Source organism: Cyprinus carpio, chromosome B18, assembly GCF_018340385.1.
Source record: "Cyprinus carpio isolate SPL01 chromosome B18, ASM1834038v1, whole genome shotgun sequence".
NCBI lineage: Eukaryota > Metazoa > Chordata > Actinopteri > Cypriniformes > Cyprinidae > Cyprinus > Cyprinus carpio.
In genome coordinates this window covers 1,482,712-1,502,674 of record NC_056614.1, presented here as the reverse complement: position 1 = coordinate 1,502,674, position 19,963 = coordinate 1,482,712, and the positions used below count along the sequence as shown (strand labels likewise).

General features: G+C 36.6%; 1 protein-coding gene across 1 annotated transcript; it reads left to right on the top strand.

The window, feature by feature from the left end:
* The first annotated feature begins 17,796 nt into the window (after positions 1 to 17,796).
* On the top strand, positions 17,797 to 19,303 carry LOC122140320. Its single transcript, XM_042743371.1, has 3 exons — positions 17,797 to 17,987; positions 18,132 to 18,414; positions 18,623 to 19,303. Exons 1-3 carry the CDS (start codon positions 17,902 to 17,904, stop codon positions 19,301 to 19,303), a joined length of 1,050 nt encoding a protein of 349 aa, XP_042599305.1. The 5' UTR covers positions 17,797 to 17,901.
* Positions 19,304 to 19,963: the final 660 nt, after the last annotated feature.

The window sequence follows — 19,963 nt, the reverse complement described above, 5'->3', positions numbered from 1 at the left end:
AGCTTCTGGAATATAAACACTTTGGACCATTAAAGATGATGAGGTTCAAATGAATATTGAGAATTCACAGATTAAATGTCATTTGCACGATTAATGCATTGGCATAACTTGGCTTTATGCACTGCGAGCACTTGTGATGAACTGCTTTTGATGTTCCTCGTTTGTAAGTCGCTTAGGATAAAAGCATCTGCTAAATGAATAGATGCAAATGTAATTTCACACAGAAACCAAAACAAAGCAGTTTTAAAGTGATTATTCTTGAATGGAACTGTTGTTTTGCTTAAGTATGTTGCTCATGCAAATGATAACCAGGACGTTTACAAGAATCAGCTGTGTCTAGATGATTCATGTAACAGCCAGCTATTCTAAATTACCTAGTGAAACTCAACTAGTTTTAACTTGTGGCCTGCTCCTTTGCATTTCAAAGGCAAATAACAAAGAACTAAGATTGCTAATTGAGGCTCGTGGCAGGTCAACAAAATTTCCTGAAACAATAAACATTAGCTGAAAATATAATAAAGAAAGGAGAGAAATGATAAGGAGCTTGCATCACTTTAGGGCACTGCTTGAAAATGTGTAGCTTCGCCTTTTTTAGCTATTTTGATGAAAATCACACAATGCTGTGATATAAGGTTAAATCAACCATCTGCTGGTAATTTGACTCACACTCATTACTTGAAGAATAGAAATTTCTTCCCGCTTGTGTTATTAGTTCATTCAGCAATTTGGAGCTTTAAAAACAGGCTAAACAATAAAGTAATTGGCTGGAACAGCTGTAATTTGGTTTAGAAGATGTTCTGATTAGACCCATGCAAAAGCCTGGAAATGACTGTTTTCCTGTCTATTGTGGAGTGTTTATTAAACACTGCAGCACCTGTAGGTTATACATTTTGGATACTGAAGCATAGCAAACATGATTTTCAAATTCACTTTACCTTTTGATTTTATTTTAGTTAGTCATTGTAACACTCGAAGAAAAAAAAAAAAAAAAAAAAAAAAATATTTTATTTTAATTATTATTATATATATAAATATATATATTTTTTTTTGAGGATACAGCTACAGGAGAGAGCGGTTCTCAGTGCTGCTGATTTGGTGCACTTCTTCAGCGAAATAAAGGTTTGTGTACCCTTCATTTCATTTATAATATCTTTACTGTGCTGTAAATTGTACAAACCCGATTCCAAAAAATTTGGGACACTGTACAAATTGTGAGTAAAAAAGGAATGGAATAATTTACAAATGTCATAAACTTATATTTTATTCACAATAGAATATAGATAACATATCAAATGTTGAAAGTGAGACATTTTGAAATGTCATGCCAAATATTGGCTCATTTTGGATTTCATGAGAGCTACACATTCCAAAAAAACTTGGGACAAGTAGCAATAAGAGGCCGTAAAAGTTAAATGTACATATAAGGAACAGCTAGAGGACCAATTTGCAACTTATTAGGTCAACTGGCAACATGATTGGGTATAAAAAGAGCCTCTCAGAGTGGCAGTGTCTCTCAGAAGTCAAGATGGGCAGAGGATCACCAATTCCCCCAATGCTGCGGTGAAAAACAGTGGAGCAATATCAGAAAGGAGTTTCTCAGAGGAAAAATTGCAAGAGTTTGAAGTTATCATCATCTACAGTGCATAATATCATCCAAAGATTCAGAGAATCTGGAACAATCTCTGTGCATAAGGGTCAAGGCCGGAAAACACCATACTGGATGCTCGTGATCTTCGGGCGAGCTTAGACGGCACTGCATCACATACAGGAATGCTACTGTAATGGAGATCACTACATGGGCTCAGGAATACTTCCAGAAAACATTGTCGGTGAACACAATCCACCGTGCCATTCGCCGTCGCCGGCTAAAACTCTATAGGTTTTAAAAAAAGAAAGCCATATCTAAACATGATCCAGAAGCGCAGGCGTTTTCTCTGGGCCAAGGCTCATTTAAAATGGACTGTGACAAAGTGGAAAACTGTTCTGTGATCAGATGAATCAAAATTTGAAGTTCTTTTTGGAAAACTGGGACGCCATGTCATCCGGACTAAAGAGGACAAGGACAAACCCAAGTTGTTATCAGCGCTCAGTTCAGAAGCCTGCATCTCTGATAGTATGGGGTTGCATGAGTGCATGTGGCATGGACAGCTTACATATCTGGAAAGGCACCATCAATGCTGAAAGGTATATCCAAGTTCTAGAACAACATATGCTCCCATCCAGACATCGTCTCTTTCAGGGAAGACCTTGCATCTTCAAACATGACAATGCCAGACCACATGCTGCATCAATTACAACATCATGGCTGCGTAGAAAGAAGGATCCGGGTACTGAAATGGCCAGCCTGCAGTCCAGATCTTTCACCCATAGAAAACATTTGGCGCATCACAAAAAGGAAGATGCGACAAAGAACTAGAACTAGAAGCTTGTATTAGACAAGAATGGGACAACATTCCTATTCCTTAACTTCAGCAACTTGTCTCCTCAGTCCCCAGACGTTTGCAGACTGTTATAAAAAGAAGAGGGGATGCCGCACAGTGGTAAACATGGCCTTGTCCCAACTTTTTTGAGATGTGTTGATGCCATGAAATTTAAAATCAACTTATTTTTTTCCCTTAAAATGATACATTTTCTCAGTTTAAACATTTGATATGTCATCTATGTTGTATTCTGAATAAACTATTGAAATTTGAAACTTTCACATCATTGCATTCTGTTTTTATTCACAATTTGTACAGTGTCCCAACTTTTTTTGGAATCGGGTTTGTATTATTTTACGCAACGCAACATAAGGACGAGATGTCAGTCAGCTGCGTTAGCATCGATCACTTCACATGTTGGAAACGTCTTTTGCCTTGCATAACATAAATGGATTTTATTCATTATAATACTGAGCTTAAGTTATTTTGATGTTAAAATTTGTTCTCTAATCTCAGTACTTTTTGTTTATGAGCAGGTTTAAAAGTGAGGCCGCGATCTGAAGTAGTAACAAAAAAATAGTAACACTTTCCTTAAAGCCTACATGCATAATGCATTATTAAAATAGTTTTAATGCATTAAGTATGCCTTGTAATGCACATTATAATGCATTGTGCAATATTATGAATAATTGTAAACACAGTTAATACATTATAACACTTTATTGTCAATTTGTCACATTATGCATTTTAAATTATGTTATAATTATTTATGACAAGATATAATGCATTACAATGTACATTATGAATAACTAATGCATTATACCCTTTAATAACTCTTTATAAGGTATTATGTTACCACTCTTTCCAATGGATTTGGTAATACTCATAACTACTGGTTTACCATGACCTTCACTTTACAATTAATTATATATTGTGTATTATTCATATTGATTGTGAACCTGTATACAATAGTTCTTAGTAGTTTTCCAGGAGACATGAAACAAAATAATGAACTAAAAAGCACATTTTTTCTAAGCACTGTTAATTACTAATTAATCTTTAATCTTGTAAGTTAATGTAAGTTACAACAGTGTTACAGTGGAACAGTATTTTAAAGCATTGCCAAAAATCACAAACGCAGAAAACATATGATCATATCAGCTCTTGTGCACAAGAGAAAACAAGACATGAGGGGACTGTCAATTATCATGACGGCAGCAGTTCATTTCATTAGGAATCAGTTTTATATTCACACATGAAATGTTAACAGCCTGAAATGGGAATCCAACAATGAATCAAATCACTGACATTAAAGCTTCATGTTTATAAGAGAATAAAGACTGCTCTTCCGTCATTTCTAAAACCAAAAAACAAAGCCTTTATTCATCAAAACCTTGTGTATAAACAAGCTGTTTCTTCCTGATATAAAATGACCACCCTGTTAACATTTCCTTCCTGTAATAATTCAGTCATGACAAGCATGAAAACACCACCTTTCGTTTTGGCTCGATTTCCAAATCGAATTACTCATGATGGAGTCTTTGAATTTGAACCAAGCAAAAACAAACATTACACATTACGCTCTCCGTGGAAATGCACTGCAGACGATGTAATTTAATGTGGCATTTCTTCACACTTAGCCAACAGACTCATACAAAACGCAAACGTATTCCACGGTAATTTACAAACCCGCCAGGTCTGTTAAGACAAATGCTGTTAATTTCATTATCTAAATATGCAGGAGAATATAAGAAAAGGTCAAACGTGTTTTCGTTTGCAGGCTTGTCAGGGATTTCTGCATTTAATTCACAGGGAACATCTTAATATTATAACCTGGTGTTTCCTCCAGCTGCTCAGAGATCTATATAATATACTGATTTCTAAATAAAACCAACAACACAGCGTCATGTCACAACATTTCTGTGAATCAGATTCTCAAGAGCGTTACAGTCCCGACAGCTCGAGATCGAGGTGTGAGTTAAAGGCCTTCAATTCAAGTATTCATAAGTGAAGTTGCCTACAAGGCAGAGAACGACTTTATTACACGGCTTCCCGGACAGTGTCTATGCAGCGAATAAAGAACTGTGAGGACAATTCGGAAGGCCTTGAAGGAAAAAATAAATAAATAAATCGAGCACACCGACAACACAAAACGCAAAATTGAAAGGATAATTGCGTGTGATTGCAGAGGAAGGAGTAATTGTGTGCTTCCCAGCTGCGAGGCTCTCAGGATCGATTCAGTTCCTTTCACCGTGGATCGTTGGAACGCCGTTTGTTGTCTCGTCAAATAAGGAACAAAGTCCTTATCATAGGCTATATACAAATAACCATCAGCCCCCTCATTTAGGCCAATAACAGCAGGTAAAAAAATGAAACAAAAGAAGTATCTCCATAGCAGATTTATGGGAGATTGCACATTAGTCTCCAAATCTATCTAAATATGTTCAGAATGCATGTGATGCACAAATAAAGGGATATTTCCATTAGACTGCAATGAAAACTAACACATTGATCTGCAATTGGATCTAATTCAATTCAGATCAGCATATGTGCAAGTAAACAAAGTCACTGATAAATGCCCAGTTAAAAAAACAAACAAACAAACAAACAAACAACAACAATGGTTAGACTTAAACCAGCTATCAGTCTAAAGCTGGTTTAGACTGCTTCAGTGGGTTAATTAACAATTGTCGCATGCTATTTGTGTAAATAAATAAGAAATCAAATCAAAGCTTATCAACATATTCCAGCAATATTATGCCTGATTCATGCAGCCTATCCTCACATCTTCCTCTCATTACAGTTTAGAAGTGGCTTTTGCTTTTGTTTAGTGAAAATGCAATCCACAGTCGCAGTAAATGAAAAGCAGTTAGCGCTAATGAGATGAAAAAGCCTTTAAACAATTACAAAGTGACATTCCCAGCTAATAGTTCCCCTGCTTCAATCTGAGGGATTTACTAATGCGTTGTTTTCTAAGAAGATGCACAGGAAGGTGCGTGTGTTGTAGGAATAAGCGTATTGCTGTATTTATGCAGTACTTATGAAGCGTTGGTTCCTCTATAAAGTCTCCCAGGCTCTAAAGTTTCAATATCAGCCAGCGAATTATGTTGATGTTTTTGCAAAGCAATTTAAAAATAAACCAAAAATAAATAAATTAGTGGCACCTTTCAAATTGATGAAGTGTACTTTTAGCATTTTACATTATTCATTATTGTAATTCACTGTTCGTAGCTGTACAGTTTCATATCATCTTTACAGAAGCTCCCTGGTTCCACAGAGGACCAAATTTCACCATTTGATCTCTGGCACCATGCCAAGATATTCATTACATTTTATTTTCTCTGACCTCCATTTGTGGCACAATAAAGGCCAAGGACGAAGCATCCCAAATGGGCTTCAGTGGATGTTTGATTGAGCACATTAGCTGTAAAAGTAATTGTGTACATGTCTCCATGCCCCTTTCTTCTCGCAGGTCAAACAACATGAATTAAGAAATAAAGCGGACGTCTCCCCGGGCCGAAGGAGGCGAAAACCAGCAGAGGTTTACCCAGAGACTGTTGAATAATATTAGTGTCTTTCAGAGCAGCACTGTCTAATGGAAGCATAGAGTTTAAAATTCACTGTATGTCTCATTAAAGATGCATGCTGGAGTGATTGGTGTTAATTGTTTACTGCAAATGCCAGATAAGATTCAGAAAGGACGCCTCGCGCATATATAATTTAACATTATTTCCAAGTGCAAAATCATAAGTATTCATGTTAACCCAGAAACGCAACAGAAAAACCTTGCCCGTGGTGTTTCTCCTCTTTCTGACAAAACGCAAAGCCTGGGGAATATGGGAATAAACAGACTGGGCACCTGGACACGGAAACACCTGGCCATGACCTTGATCAAAATACACACTTAAAAAAAAGGGATCGTTCAACCAGAAATAATTCATTACTAACCCTCATGTCACTCCAAACCTGTATGACTTCCTTAAAAAAAAAAAAAAAAGAAGATTTTTTGAGGACAAACAATGGAAGTCATTGAGAACCAAAACAGTTTCTTCAACATATCTTCCGTTGTCTTCTGCAGGAGAAAGTCATTTTTATTTTTGGGTGAACAATCACTTTAAATACACCTTCACTAAGAAAGGAGCAAAGAATATATGATTAAGATATCATATAATATTAGCACTGGAATTTGCATATTGACATTTAACCCTCGTATTGTGTTTTGGTCACTTTGATCTTTGCACACACAGGATTCAACTTCTTACACACTAACAGAAATCCTCAGAAATGTACGGTTGTTTCAGTGGGAACTCTTATGTTAATTTAGGCCTCTTTTGGATTTTACTTTGCGATGGCTTGCCATTGAACATTATATAAGGAAGTGGTGAAGTTTATGTTCCCGGCGAGCTTGACCTCATAAAGAATACACAATGACCCTTATTCATCAGCATTGTTGTGCCGATCCCGTCTGCGTACATATTCTGTGCACAGCATTCAAATGTTCCTATGTATCACAAGAAAGCAGGCCCGGGTGATCCTGTTTTTTCTTTTGTCCTCCCTCTGGATTAGTCTTTGTTATTGACATGCGTCGTCATTACTCCACCCCACTCCAGTACGTGAGCGTGCGATCACTTTCCCAGAGAATAAAGTGTTCGGCATCACAAAGCAAACATGCAGAACACCACAAACGAATCAAACTACAGCTGTACTTAGTTATTATAATCACACAGTGTGATTTCATGAACTGCTATATTTTTGAGTCGTCACTCCTGGGGTTTTATGGAATTAATGTTGTTGTAGGAAATCTTGAAAATAACATATGGATGAAGAAAAGACATAATTTGTTATATATTGTGAGAAATTGACTTACATTCACAGCCATTTTTTATCACTTAATTTTACGGCAATTGTTTTTTTTTTTTTTTTTGGTACCCACGTTCATGTTTAATAAACACCTTTGCACTGGATGCTCCGTTGTGGTCGGCCATCTGCTTCATTAATAAAATTAGAGAAAATTAGCTTCCTGTAACAGTTCTCAAATCTTCTGCAAGAAAAGTGTGGCTCCTGTGAGAAACCAGATATATTGTCATTTTAAAGTTAGTTGTTCACAAATATATATATCAAATACAAAAATGTATGAGAATATATTGGAAAAAGTAAAGTGATATATAAAATGATACATTTCCATATGTGGGAAAATAGTGCTTATATTTTCACTATACCGCAATATATGCATGGACCATGCAATAGCTTTATTGAGAGACTCTTAATTTCTCTTTCATAATGTATGGGTTTACATAAAGATGAACACATATTCATAAATGTTTTCACAATATATATTTTCTTCAAAATTGTGTACATATATTGCACATACATATGAGTTTGTTTGCAAAAACATGTCTATAAGTTGTTTGTTTTTTATTATTATTTAATTTTGCAATATATAAATGATGTATAATGTTATCATGTTTTTATTGTGTTAGTTAGCAGTATGTTTTATTTATTTTTTAACCTAATCAAAACAACTCACTGCAGTTTGAGATTAGCTGGAATGCACAATGAAAGAACATGATTTGTGAAAATAGTTAAATTGGAGTTATCTGCTTTTGCAAATTAACTCTTCATATGTAGTGCATATATGCTGAAATATAAATAGGCATGCATTGAAGTGTATTGTTGAATATACAGTACAACATACATATATAAATTACATTGTGTGTGTGTGTGAGAGAGAGAGAGACTGTGAGCGAGCGAGCGAGAGAGAGAGTGTGTGTGTGTGTGTGTGTGTGTGTGTGTGTGTGAGAGAGAGAGAGAGAGAGAGAGTGTGTGTGTGTGTGTGTGTGTGAGCATGTTTATGTGGTTTATGAGGACACAAATTTGTATAATGACATGGTTATGACATAGGTATTACAATGAGGAGGTGATTTATGAGGACATTTTCAGTGTCCCCATAATTCAAAAGGCTTATAAATCATTCAGAATGAGTTTTTTTGAAAATCCAAAAATGCACAAAGTTTCCTGTGAGGGTTAAGGTTAGGTGTAGGGTTGGGGTAGGGCAATAGAAAATACAGTTTGTACAGAATAAAAACCATTACGCCTATGGAGAGTCCCCGTAAACCACATATACCAACATATGTGTGTGTGTGAGAGAGATAGAGAGAGTGTGTGTGTGTGTGTGTGTGAGAGAGAGAGAGTGTGTGTGTGTGAGATGACACTATAGTCTGGCTTTTTTTCTGCACAGCTATTTTAGAACAGTGATTTTAATTTATTTGTGTGGTTATTATTTATGTATGTGCGGAATGTGTGAATTTATTTATATATTTAAGATGAATATTACTTTCTGTTACCATCAAATGCTGAAGATGCACAAATTCAGCCGAATGTCCTAATTTTCTCTTCCCTGATAAAGAACAGACTATAAAACAAGCACAGCATTAACAACTACAAAATGTACTTCTAATTTATGCATTTCATTTTAGCTTACATGACACAAATAATGAACTTCTGCTCCTCCAAAGCACAAACCAAACTACATTTCTACATTTCTACATTTCATTTTTTTTTGAAGTCTGATGAATTAGAAAAGCGATAATCTACTCAACATGCTGCATGATTTGAGGCATCATTCACATCTTTAGCATGAAGAGTGCAGGATGAGTTACGAGACAAGATGTAACACTTATAGTTATTGATCTGTGAACAAAATATGACTAAAGTATGAGTGATAGCTACTGTGATGCTTGCTTATCAAACACCACTAATTAACAGAATCATCAGTTACAAGACTAACATTTTTTATAATCATAATTATAATGATGATGATAACAGACAGCTGATGTGAGGAGCAGCTGCACTTCAGACTTTAAAATGCTGTGGAGAGACACCAGCGGTCTCTATTATGATATATAGCCGAAAGGTCAGACAGGTAATGCAACTCCATAACAACTGTTGGCTTTTGGTGTTTCTGCTCCATTAAGCTCTAAGATGGGCCTTGATTGAACTGTTGAATAAGGTGTGCACATTTCTCCAGCAGAAGCTGCAGAGGAAGGTCTGGGTAATGGTCTTTTCCAGCACACTGGCTCATCACCGGCGGTTCGTCTGCTCCTCTTCCATGTCCCGTCCATCTAAATGCCCCTTTGACATTCGCTCAGACGCCTCTCGTCCTCAGACGTCGCTTAAAACGCTAGACCTGTGCAATTTGGACATGCATTCGAGCAATATCTCAGTTTGTATTGAATGTGCAGTAGATCTTTTCCATGTAACACCTGAGATGCACCTCAGTTTGGATATTAATACTAGACTATACTTGTGAGACAACATCATAGCTTATAGTTAAGCAGTGTGTAGAAACATTCATAATGCTCTACTCTGTAATGATTTGGACAATAAAAATACCGTAAAAACATGTTGATTAATAGTAATTTCCCTTACAGTGATAGATTTTTACTGTAAAATATTGTTAAATGTGCAGTTTTTGTTAACAAAAAAAAACCTTATAATTTTAATTAATGAAAAGTAATGTTTATTGCATTATTTTAGTGTCATGTGTTTTGTATATTTGAGTGACACCACTTTCTGTACATTAGTTTTTACCTCAGCTTCTAGAAAAGCTACTCATGATGAAATTCATCATGTAACTTTCAATATACTGTAATATAATATGATATAATATAATATAATAAAATATAATATTGATATGAATAATTTTGATTTTTATGTATATTATATTATATTATATTATATTATATTATATTATATTATATTATATTATATTATATTATTAAAAAAATATTTTATTTGGTATATTAATATTTTCTGTTAATAAAATAAATAAAATTTTAATCCGACACCCATTAACATTTCTGGAAACCACAGCTATATTTTAATTTTTAAACTGTGTATTACACAATTTAATATTTTTTTTTTTTTTATTTTTTTTTCTTTTAATTTAATTTAATTTTTAATTTTATTTTTTATTTTTATTTCATTCGGCATAAGCATCATAACTGCAGTGTGCATCTGGTTTTGAGTGTATTATCACTGTATTTGAGATTGCAACACTCTGACACTGGTAAAATCACTATAAGGTTATATCTTTGTCCTCCAAGCCATCTGCTTTGTATCGATTCACAAACTATTGAGCGCTCTCGGAGACACAGACACCTTGTACAGTATGTGTGTGTACAGTATTTCTCCAGGGCTTTATTTCAGCGTGGTGCACAGTGCTTGAACTATACACCATTACGGCACCCATTCAAGTGTGCCTCAGATGTCACCCAGAGGAGAGCAACATATTAATAACCTTTACCAGAAGCAGCCGCATATTAAGTGAGTGTGAATTGTTTTTCAGAGTCATTTCATTACTTGCTCCATTACTCATCAGAATTTAGCAACTGCAATTTAAATTCGACTTTTGTCACCAAATTAAGAAAGATTAAACTTTCACATGCACTCAACGGTAAACGCTAAGTAATCTTGTTAGGTGCTGAACATGAAAAGGCGAGGGCTGGAATAAGAATAAAACTCTACTGTGCAAAGGATCACATGTTATCTATGTAGAATATCCAATATCTAACACATCTGTCATGTAGAAAGAAAAAGAGACTATCTAATTCAAGAAAGGCATTAAAATAATATATTTCACTGGATGAGGTGTTATTATGAATAGAGGACTAAGATGTTATAGATGTTTTGATGCAAACACACTGGACTGGAGTGCTCTGGATTACCCAATGAATGCTTTTGGAGATGGGAGCAAATGATCTTAAAGAACGTTGATTTTGTTACTCAAAAGAGCCCAGTATAATGAAACTTATTGTAACTTTGTATATTAAAGAAATGAGCAAGTATAGACGTTGTAAGTCTGTGTGTGAATTTCTATATTCCAATGTACTTTTAGTAAACATGCAGAACAATGTACATTGTAACATTGTAACAAATACTTCATAAAGTCAATAGACTAAATAAATAGATATAGACTCATATTTGAGTAAAAAAAATGTCAGTGCTGGATGTGTTTCATCTTTTGTCTTCTCCAGATGTTAACTGATGGACTGGAGTGCTGTGGATTATTGTGATGTTTTTATCAGCTGTTCGGACTCTCATTCTGACGGCACCCATTCACTGCAGAGCATCCATTGCTGAGACACTGATGCAGTGCTACATTTCTACAAACCTGATGAAGAAACAAACTCATCTACATATTTGGTATGAGGGTGAGCACTTCTTTCATACGGGTGAACTATTTATTTAAAGGGTTTACAAAAATTATGACCCAATACACATCTACTAATAGAAAAGTGAAGAAGGCCTTTATTTCATTTTGGCTTTCCACAAATAGACAAAGAAAGGAGTTTTAAAATCTAGTCTCTGGCTCTGCACACTAAAGCAGTTCAGAAGTTAAGCTTCGCTCAGAGTGTGTCATTAAAAAGGTTCTCTTGAAAACTGAGGCTTTGAACAACAATCAGCTTAGTAAAGCAAAGAAAGTTTCACAGAAGCAGAAACGTTTTGAACCAGACCCAGTTTAATGTTCTGTTTGGAGTCTCATAGCTGTTTAAATATGGCCATTACTCAAACTAACCTACTACTTACCATAGCGTTAAACATCTGTATAGGATCAGTACCTCCATTAAGCATGGTTTTATTCTTTCTTGTCAGCCAAATAGCAAATTTTAGCTTTTCCAAATTCTTCTCTGAGGCACTTTATTTTAAGAGACCAGCAAAAAAATAAAAAATAAATTCTAAATATGTTGAAACAGCCGAGCATTTATACTGAAAACCCCACAGAAAGTAGCAGAAATGTTTGAAAACTAGTGATCAGAAATAATCCAGAGTGAATCCTTTCAGAAGTAAAAAAATAATAATAATAATAATAAACTGATTATTGAACAGACGGAAAACACAACAGTGCTCATAAATATCTAATCTGCTTGCTCCTAAATATTGTAAACAAAAAGTAAAATCTGGCTAATCCAGAGATTAGTTCCTCATCATATATCATGCTGGTATTCAACACAGTTTTGGCTGAACAGAAATGATAATCCCTTGGGGATTTTAATATTAGAAAGGCAAAGACCCAGAGAGCTGAAATGTGTCTAGTTTATTGTCATAAACTCTATACGGACAGTAATCGCTTCTCATAGGGACGTCTGTAAAATAAATGTGCATTACATAAAAACAATGCATTCAAATGACAATTTATTCACATTGAGGAGTGAGTTCTGTGATCTGACAAATTTAATAACAGGAAAATAATATTATATTTATTTATTATTAATTGAATATCCTATTTAATAATAGAATAGTGCAAAAATTGTGTTTTAGTAATTTAACATGTAAAAATGCGCTGGAAAAATGCTCAGCCTACAAAATCAACAGCTAAAAAAAAAATAATTTTAATGCGCTGGCTACTTGGTCAGCTGGTAAAATTAATAGCTTTGTAAGCCCTAATTTATATGCAATACATGTTTAAAGATGTGATTGCATACCATAATAGAAAACAGTCATTTTAAAGGTTAACAGCTCCCACTTGCAGTTTTATAACGGTGACTTAATATTGTTGTAATATTGTAAAAGTCTCCATATTTAAAATTATGCATGAAACGGTGAAGCATAACAACTACCGTTTGGTGCATGGTGGTGGTCAAAAACCAATTACAAAATAATTTTTGGATTGATCCCCTGTTGCAAACTTAGAGATGTTGATTCAGAAAGCAGTTAAATTACAACAAGACCTCAGTGTTTGTCAAAAACAGTAGGGAATTCAGCCGGGAATATTTATGCGGGTGGTAGTGAGAAAAACACTGACATTTTGGATTCAGATGGCAATGTCACCAACTAGCCTTTGTAAATGCTGAAAATACATGACATCCCCGTGAGAAACAATTAGTGTGTGAATAGGGTCATACACAGCATTCACCTTGATGAGTAAATCAAGTCCAAATGCATACTGTATATAAAGTGCTGGCATCCCTGTTCCTGAACAGAATGGCTAATGCAGAACACTTAACTTCTAGCATTATGCATGAGTCTCTTTATTTCTGACCTCTCGTCGTCTCCTCTGGGCTTTGAAAAGTCTGAATCAGGTGTGTTTGCCTGCTGCTGTGGTAAAGGTGAGCCTTCAGGGCTCCAACAAATGCTTTTACACCCTCAACCGCTGCCTCACATATTGACTCAATGCAGAAGGTTCATGGAGGTAATTATATACGGTGCAGAAACTCGGAAACCCATGTTGCACTTGCATAGACATTGAAATCGTGAAGTTTTGTTCTTTTGTGTGTAGGTTACCTAAAAGTATAGAAATAAAAATATCACATTTACTCACCCTTACTCACTCATTATTCACCATTATTAAGGTCTTTTTTTTTATTTCAGTCCTTATATGCAATTTCATACTCGCATATAATCATATAATTATAATTACACATTACCCCAAAAAAAGGTGTTTTTCTACCCTTTTTCCTAATAAATCTATACAAAAACATGCAAAAAAAACAAATCAGTTAAACAAACTATCTTTATACTTTATAGCTGAAAATACCCAAATCCATATGATGTTTTTTTTTTCTTCTAGCCAAAATATATTTTAAATAGGTATTTTCTTAAACTGAAACATATGGAGGGTAAAATATATTTTTAAATGCTTTTAAACATATGAATTTATGTCTAAAACACTATTTTTTTTCTCTTTTAATATACAAAAACTGTCAGAAAAATATAAAAAATATATCAGAAGAAAATATATTTATATAAATTGTGTGTGTGTGTGTGTGCATAAAATATATATATATATATGTGTGTGTGTGTGTGTGTGTGTGTGTGTGTGTGTGTGTGTGTGTGTGTGTATAAAATGGCATTAAATTACCATAAGAGTGGCCATGTGACTCTTCAGGAGCTCTTAGAAATATACTCAATTTGTGAACACATCATTCTTTTGCATCAATGATTCAGTCAACAAAACTGCTTTGAATGATTCATTCATGATCTGACCCAATTATCAAACTCGACTCACTGATTCAGTGATCCAGCCGACTGAATAAGGAGCATCGGACATTTCATGTCTTTATTATGAGTAACCGGTCAAGTAGATATATCTATATAAAAACACTGCTATGAGAAAATATGAGTCAATTTATCATGTTTGCAGGTATTTGTGCTTTTGTGCTCGCACAGCACAGAAATGCCTGCAGGAAACAGAGCTGATGTAATGTAGGTAAGAGATGCTGTTGGCTTTGGGACCTGCTCATGTTTGATTGAACTCTTACTTGGTTCTTTTGAGAATGTTGGAAAATGCATTCAGAATAGAGCCCTGCACAGGCCTCAGATTTAGGCCCTAGCCCGGCCTGTGTCCAACAGCTTATCAAAATTACTGACCCGAGCCTGCCTTCTTCCCCTCTTCTCCCAAAACAGATTATACTGTTTCAGCTATTAAAAATAGTTCAGTTGTGTATGTAATGACAAAGTGATTATATTTAGTTTTATTATTATTACAGTTTTTCTCAAATGCTAAAACACATTTCACAAACGTTTCCTCCATGTTCCCCAATGTCTAAACACAACACCCTTTTCTAAAGCTACATAAACACAACCACACCTTCTCAATTCAAAACTCAAACTTTCACACCAAAAGAGCAGCTCGAAGCTTTCAAAAATGTAAACACATCATTACACACTACAGCAAAACAACTGAAAACACAATGCTCAATTTGTGAGAAGGTTCTTTCTTTCATAACTGCCAATGCATATTTTTAGAAACTTTACAGTAATGGATGTTCTTAGATCTCTGCAGAGCATTAGGCAGAAGAAAGAAAGTTTAAATCTATAGTAAATTCTGCATGTACTCTACTGTAACACAACTCCATTGCAAAAACAGAATCCATTGCACACAACAGTATTCTTGAAAACATGATCAGGGTGTGAGTTTTTTTTTAATTTACTTTATTCACACCACAATCACTGTGCGGCATCATGTCGCTGAGCTGCATCGGGCCACATCACCTCATCCACATCGCAGGCTATATTGTCGGGAAAAATGCCCTGGAATGGCGAATCCATCCTTGGAAGGCCTCCACTGGGATGTCAACACAGGCCAGCTCCATTGCCCTTAGGAGGTTCTCTCTAGTGTATGGTTGTCTGTCATAAACCTTCCATCTCCGCGATGAGAAGAACTCCTCTATAGGGTTCAGGAAAGGGGAGTAGGGTGGCAGACCGACGTTTAAAAAGTGGTTACTGTTGGTGGTGAACCACTCTCTGATTTGGTTTGTTTTGTGGAAGCGTACATTGTCCCAAATGATCACATAAATGTGATGTGCGGGCCCAGGATGGTGTTGTTGGCGGTCCAGGAGGATGTCTTTTAGCTCCTCTAGGAAGGTGAGGAGATGTTGGGTGTTGTAAGACCCAAGGACAGCATGCCGGTGGACAAGCCCCTCCAAACCCATGGCCGCACAAAGAGTAATATTACCCCCCCGTTGGCCAGGAACCTCAGTGATGGCTCTTTGGCCAATGATGTTACGGCCTATTTGCCTTCGTTTCTGCAGGTTGAACCCAGCCTCATCCAGGAAGAGGTACTCATGAGGTCTGGCCATCACGTCCAACTGGTAATATACTCTGTGAAAATGTCAAAGTGCACATGTGTTCAGAACAACAAGTAATGTAGGCCACTGAGCAACACAGTATGTCCACTAACTGTACTGTGAACATGGATGTATACTTACATGCACATACTCTTAAAAGTAGGTCTTTGTGTCGCGCAAAGTTGCGCTCAAAGGGAACCCTATAGACCTGTTTCATCCGCATCTTTTGGCACCGGAGAACTTGGTCTATTGTGGCCAAGCTGACGTCAATGCTCTCAAAGTTGACATTATCGGCAATGACTTTGTCTCTGATCTCCCGGAGTCTGATGAGGTTGTTCTCACAAACCATATCCACAATGAGGGTTTCTTGTGCCGCTGTAAATATGGCAACCCCTCCCACCTCTATGTGGCGTTCTTTCAACTCTAAAGAAACATGTGAAACCAATAGACTACTTTCACAGGCTTGTAAAATTGTATTGTGACAAAGAAAGCAATAGAGTACAATACCTGTTGTGTTGTCTGAATGCCCTGATAATGTTGGCCACAGTGAACCTACTCAGGTTTGGACGGACTCGTAGTCCTGCTTCAGCCATTGTCATGCCATGGACAATGACATGGTCAATGACTGTTGCTCGCATCTTGTCCATAATGATGGTGCAAAATTGTCTTGCTCTCCCTCCTGGACCTTCTCCTCTTCCTCGTTGGCCTGCTCCTCTTCTTACATGGCCAGCTCTTCTCCCTCCTCTGACTCGAATTCCTCTTCCCCTGACTCTGCCTTCATCCATTGTGTTTGTTTGGAATCTTCAGCAAACTGTGCACTGCATGTGGACAGCATTAGCAACAAGTGTCTTCAATTTTGAGTCATCGTGTGTAATGAATGACGCCAGGTGTGTTCATTGTGTTCAAATATTGCTGACTGTGGCAAGCATTTTGCATCACATGAGCTTTCATTTGAGAATATGAGCAGTTCTTTTGCAACTTGTGTTTTAGCAAAAAAAAAAAAAATGTGTTAAGATTTATGAGAACGGAGGATTGTGTTTTGTGAATTGTGTCTTCATGTGAAATGTGTTTATGATATTGGAAAATGATGGCTAGATTTAGTAAATGTGTTTAGACAACTGGTCATTTGGTTTAGAGGATTGGCTTTTGTGTTTTAGCAAATCAGAAAAACTGTATTTCATGAAATTACAGTTTTTCTCAATTGCTAAAACACTAAAACCCATTGGCTGAACAAAGTTCTCAGTTGCCTGAACTTATTTAGCTAATTGTGCAGTCTGTTGTCAATACCTTAAACCATTTCACATGGTAAAACACAATTTGCAGATCTCACTTAGACTCTTCAGCAAAACGCTAAACACATTCTCATTCTCAAAACACATTCTGTACTCTAATGCACATGTCATCCATACTGGTAAACACAAGTGGCAACAATCAAATACAAATAGAGAACATGTGTCATTGATTGAACACAACCACTCAAAATTGATTTAACCTGTTTCAAATGATGTGACACAACCAATATAAGCCAGTTCAGAGAGCAAACAGGTTGTTGAAGGTGGGAAGGAGAAAGTCTGAAAATGGATAGAAGAAACAATGTGAGAGGACGAGTGCATATGCGAGGTGGGCGATGAGGAGGAGGGCAAGAAAGAGGAGGAGGAGGAGGAGGAGGAGGAGGAGGAGGAGGAGGAGGAGGAGGGCAAGAAAGAGGAAGAGGAGGAGGAGGAGGAGGAGGAGGAGGAGGGCGAGGAAGAGGAGGAGGAGGAGGAGGGCAAGAAAGAGAAAGAGGAGGAGGAGGAGGGCATGGAAGAGGAAGAGGAGGAGGAGGACAAAGAGGAAGAGGAAGACAAAGAGTGGAAATATCTGATGAAATTCGAGCAACAGTCATAGACCATGTTCTTGTCCATGGACTGACAATGAGGGAAGCAGGACTTAGAGTGCAACCCAATTTGAGCCGATTTTCTGTGTCCACCATAGTAAGGACATTCAGAGAAGAGAACAGGTACAGTATACTACTTTATTTTTGTAATTGCAAATTTACTGTACTACACTATATGCAGCTGTTTCAATAGACATTTGTAAAGTTCATCACTGTATATAGTACTGCATGAATATTTTTTTGTAACTGCACATCTACTTTTTGTAGAATTGCAAGGCTGCCACATGCAGGTGGAAGGACACTTATATTCACTCGGGAGCAAGAGGCCGTTATAGTGGGCATGGTCCTTCAAGATAATCTAATACGACTCAGAGAAATCCAGGAACGAGTGATACAAGACAACACACACTCCCAGGGAATCGACAGTGTGAGCATTTCCACAATTGACCGTGTCCTCCATCGAAACAGGATGCGAATGAAACAAGTATACAGAGTACCTTTTGAGCGCAACTCACCAAGGGTGAAAGAACTGCGAGCTCAGTATGTGCAAGTAAGTGTACATTACTGTAAGAAACATTTACTGTAATTCAGATTGTCTACAGTACTAACACATATTATGTGAATGACATTACTCTTCAGTACATACAATGTATGTGAATCAGAAGTGCATACAGTACGCCTAATTGTACCCTACAGTATAGCACTGTCTCTGTACAACTTACAAACTTCTAAATACAGTATATTGTATTTCTACACAGACAATATTTGACTTGGAATCCTTGGACAGACCCCATGAGTTCATCTTTGTCGATGAAGCAGGCTTCAATCTAACGAAGAGGAGAAGGAGAGGCCGAAACATGATTGGACAGCGGGCCATTGTTGAAGTCCCTGGTCAACGAGGTGGCAATGTCACAATCTGTGCTGCTATCAGCAACCATGGTGTTCTGCATCACCATGTTACACTCGGGCCATATAATACCCAGCTTCTTCTAAGATTTGTTGCAAATCTAAGAGATATTTTATTTGAGCAGCAGGTTCAAGAGCAGCAGGGTCAAGAGCTAAATGACAATCCCATTCCCACCTATGTGATAGTGTGGGACAATGTCAGTTTTCACCGAGCTGCTCAGGTAAGGGAATGGTTTAACATCAATAGGCAGTTTATGAACCTGTACCTCCCTCCATACTCTCCTTTCCTGAATCCGATTGAGGAGTTTTTCTCCTCTTGGAGATGGAAAGTTTATGATAGACAACCCTACACAAGAGTAAATCTGCTGCAAGCCATGGATTTAGCCTGTGGTGATATAGGTGAGGAATCATGTCAGGGCTGGATACGGCACACAAGAGGCTTCTTCCCCCTTTGCCTCAGGAGGGAAAATATTGCTTGTGACATCGATGAAGTGCTCTGGCCTGACCCAGCCCAAAGACAAGAAGCACATTGATCATCACATGTTTACTCCTTTGATTTTATATTACAGTACATTGTAGGCTGTATACTGTACAATAAACAAATTGTTTGGCCCTGAACATTGTGCTTTCCATTTGTGAACAGTACTGACTGCTCAATAGATTATGAATGGTTGCAGGTTCATATCAACAAAATAACAATAATCCATTACACTATCACAGAGACCAAGCACAAGTTTATGAGATGCAGGGTACAGTACTGTAAAAATAGGGGTAGAAGGAGGAAGAACCAAAAAAAAAAACATGCAAAGAGCAAAGCAGAGTAGTAATTTCTGATCAATTTTGAGCTACTATGATAGAACATGTTTTCGTTCATCAAAAGACGGAAAAATATGAACTTTGTTTTGAGATTAAAATTTACTTCTCCCTGAGAACTATGTTTTGAACAATGTGTTTTCTATTTTTTGGTGTATTGTTTACTGACTGTTTGATAGTGTATATCATTTTGATCACTTTGTTTATGATTTGAGAGCAGTGTTTGATTTTGAACACAGGTAAAAAACTGTTTTGAGGCGAAAGTTTCATTTTGCAAGAGGAGTCAGAGGTTTTGTAAATAGTGCTTGAAGATGAGGTTTTGTGTTCAATGTTTTCAGAAAATGGAGCAAGGTTTCAGAAATTGTGTTTTAGCAATTGAG

Excerpts from the sequence above, each read along its gene's own strand:
- LOC122140320 (XM_042743371.1), top strand. The coding sequence starts at position 17,902 with ATGAGGGAAGCAGGACTTAGAGTGCAACCCAATTTGAGCCGATTTTCT. Across the intron at positions 17,988-18,131 it reads ACATTCAGAGAAGAGAACAG|AATTGCAAGGCTGCCACATG; the intron begins GTACAGTATACT and ends TACTTTTTGTAG. Across the intron at positions 18,415-18,622 it reads TGCGAGCTCAGTATGTGCAA|ACAATATTTGACTTGGAATC; the intron begins GTAAGTGTACAT and ends ATTTCTACACAG.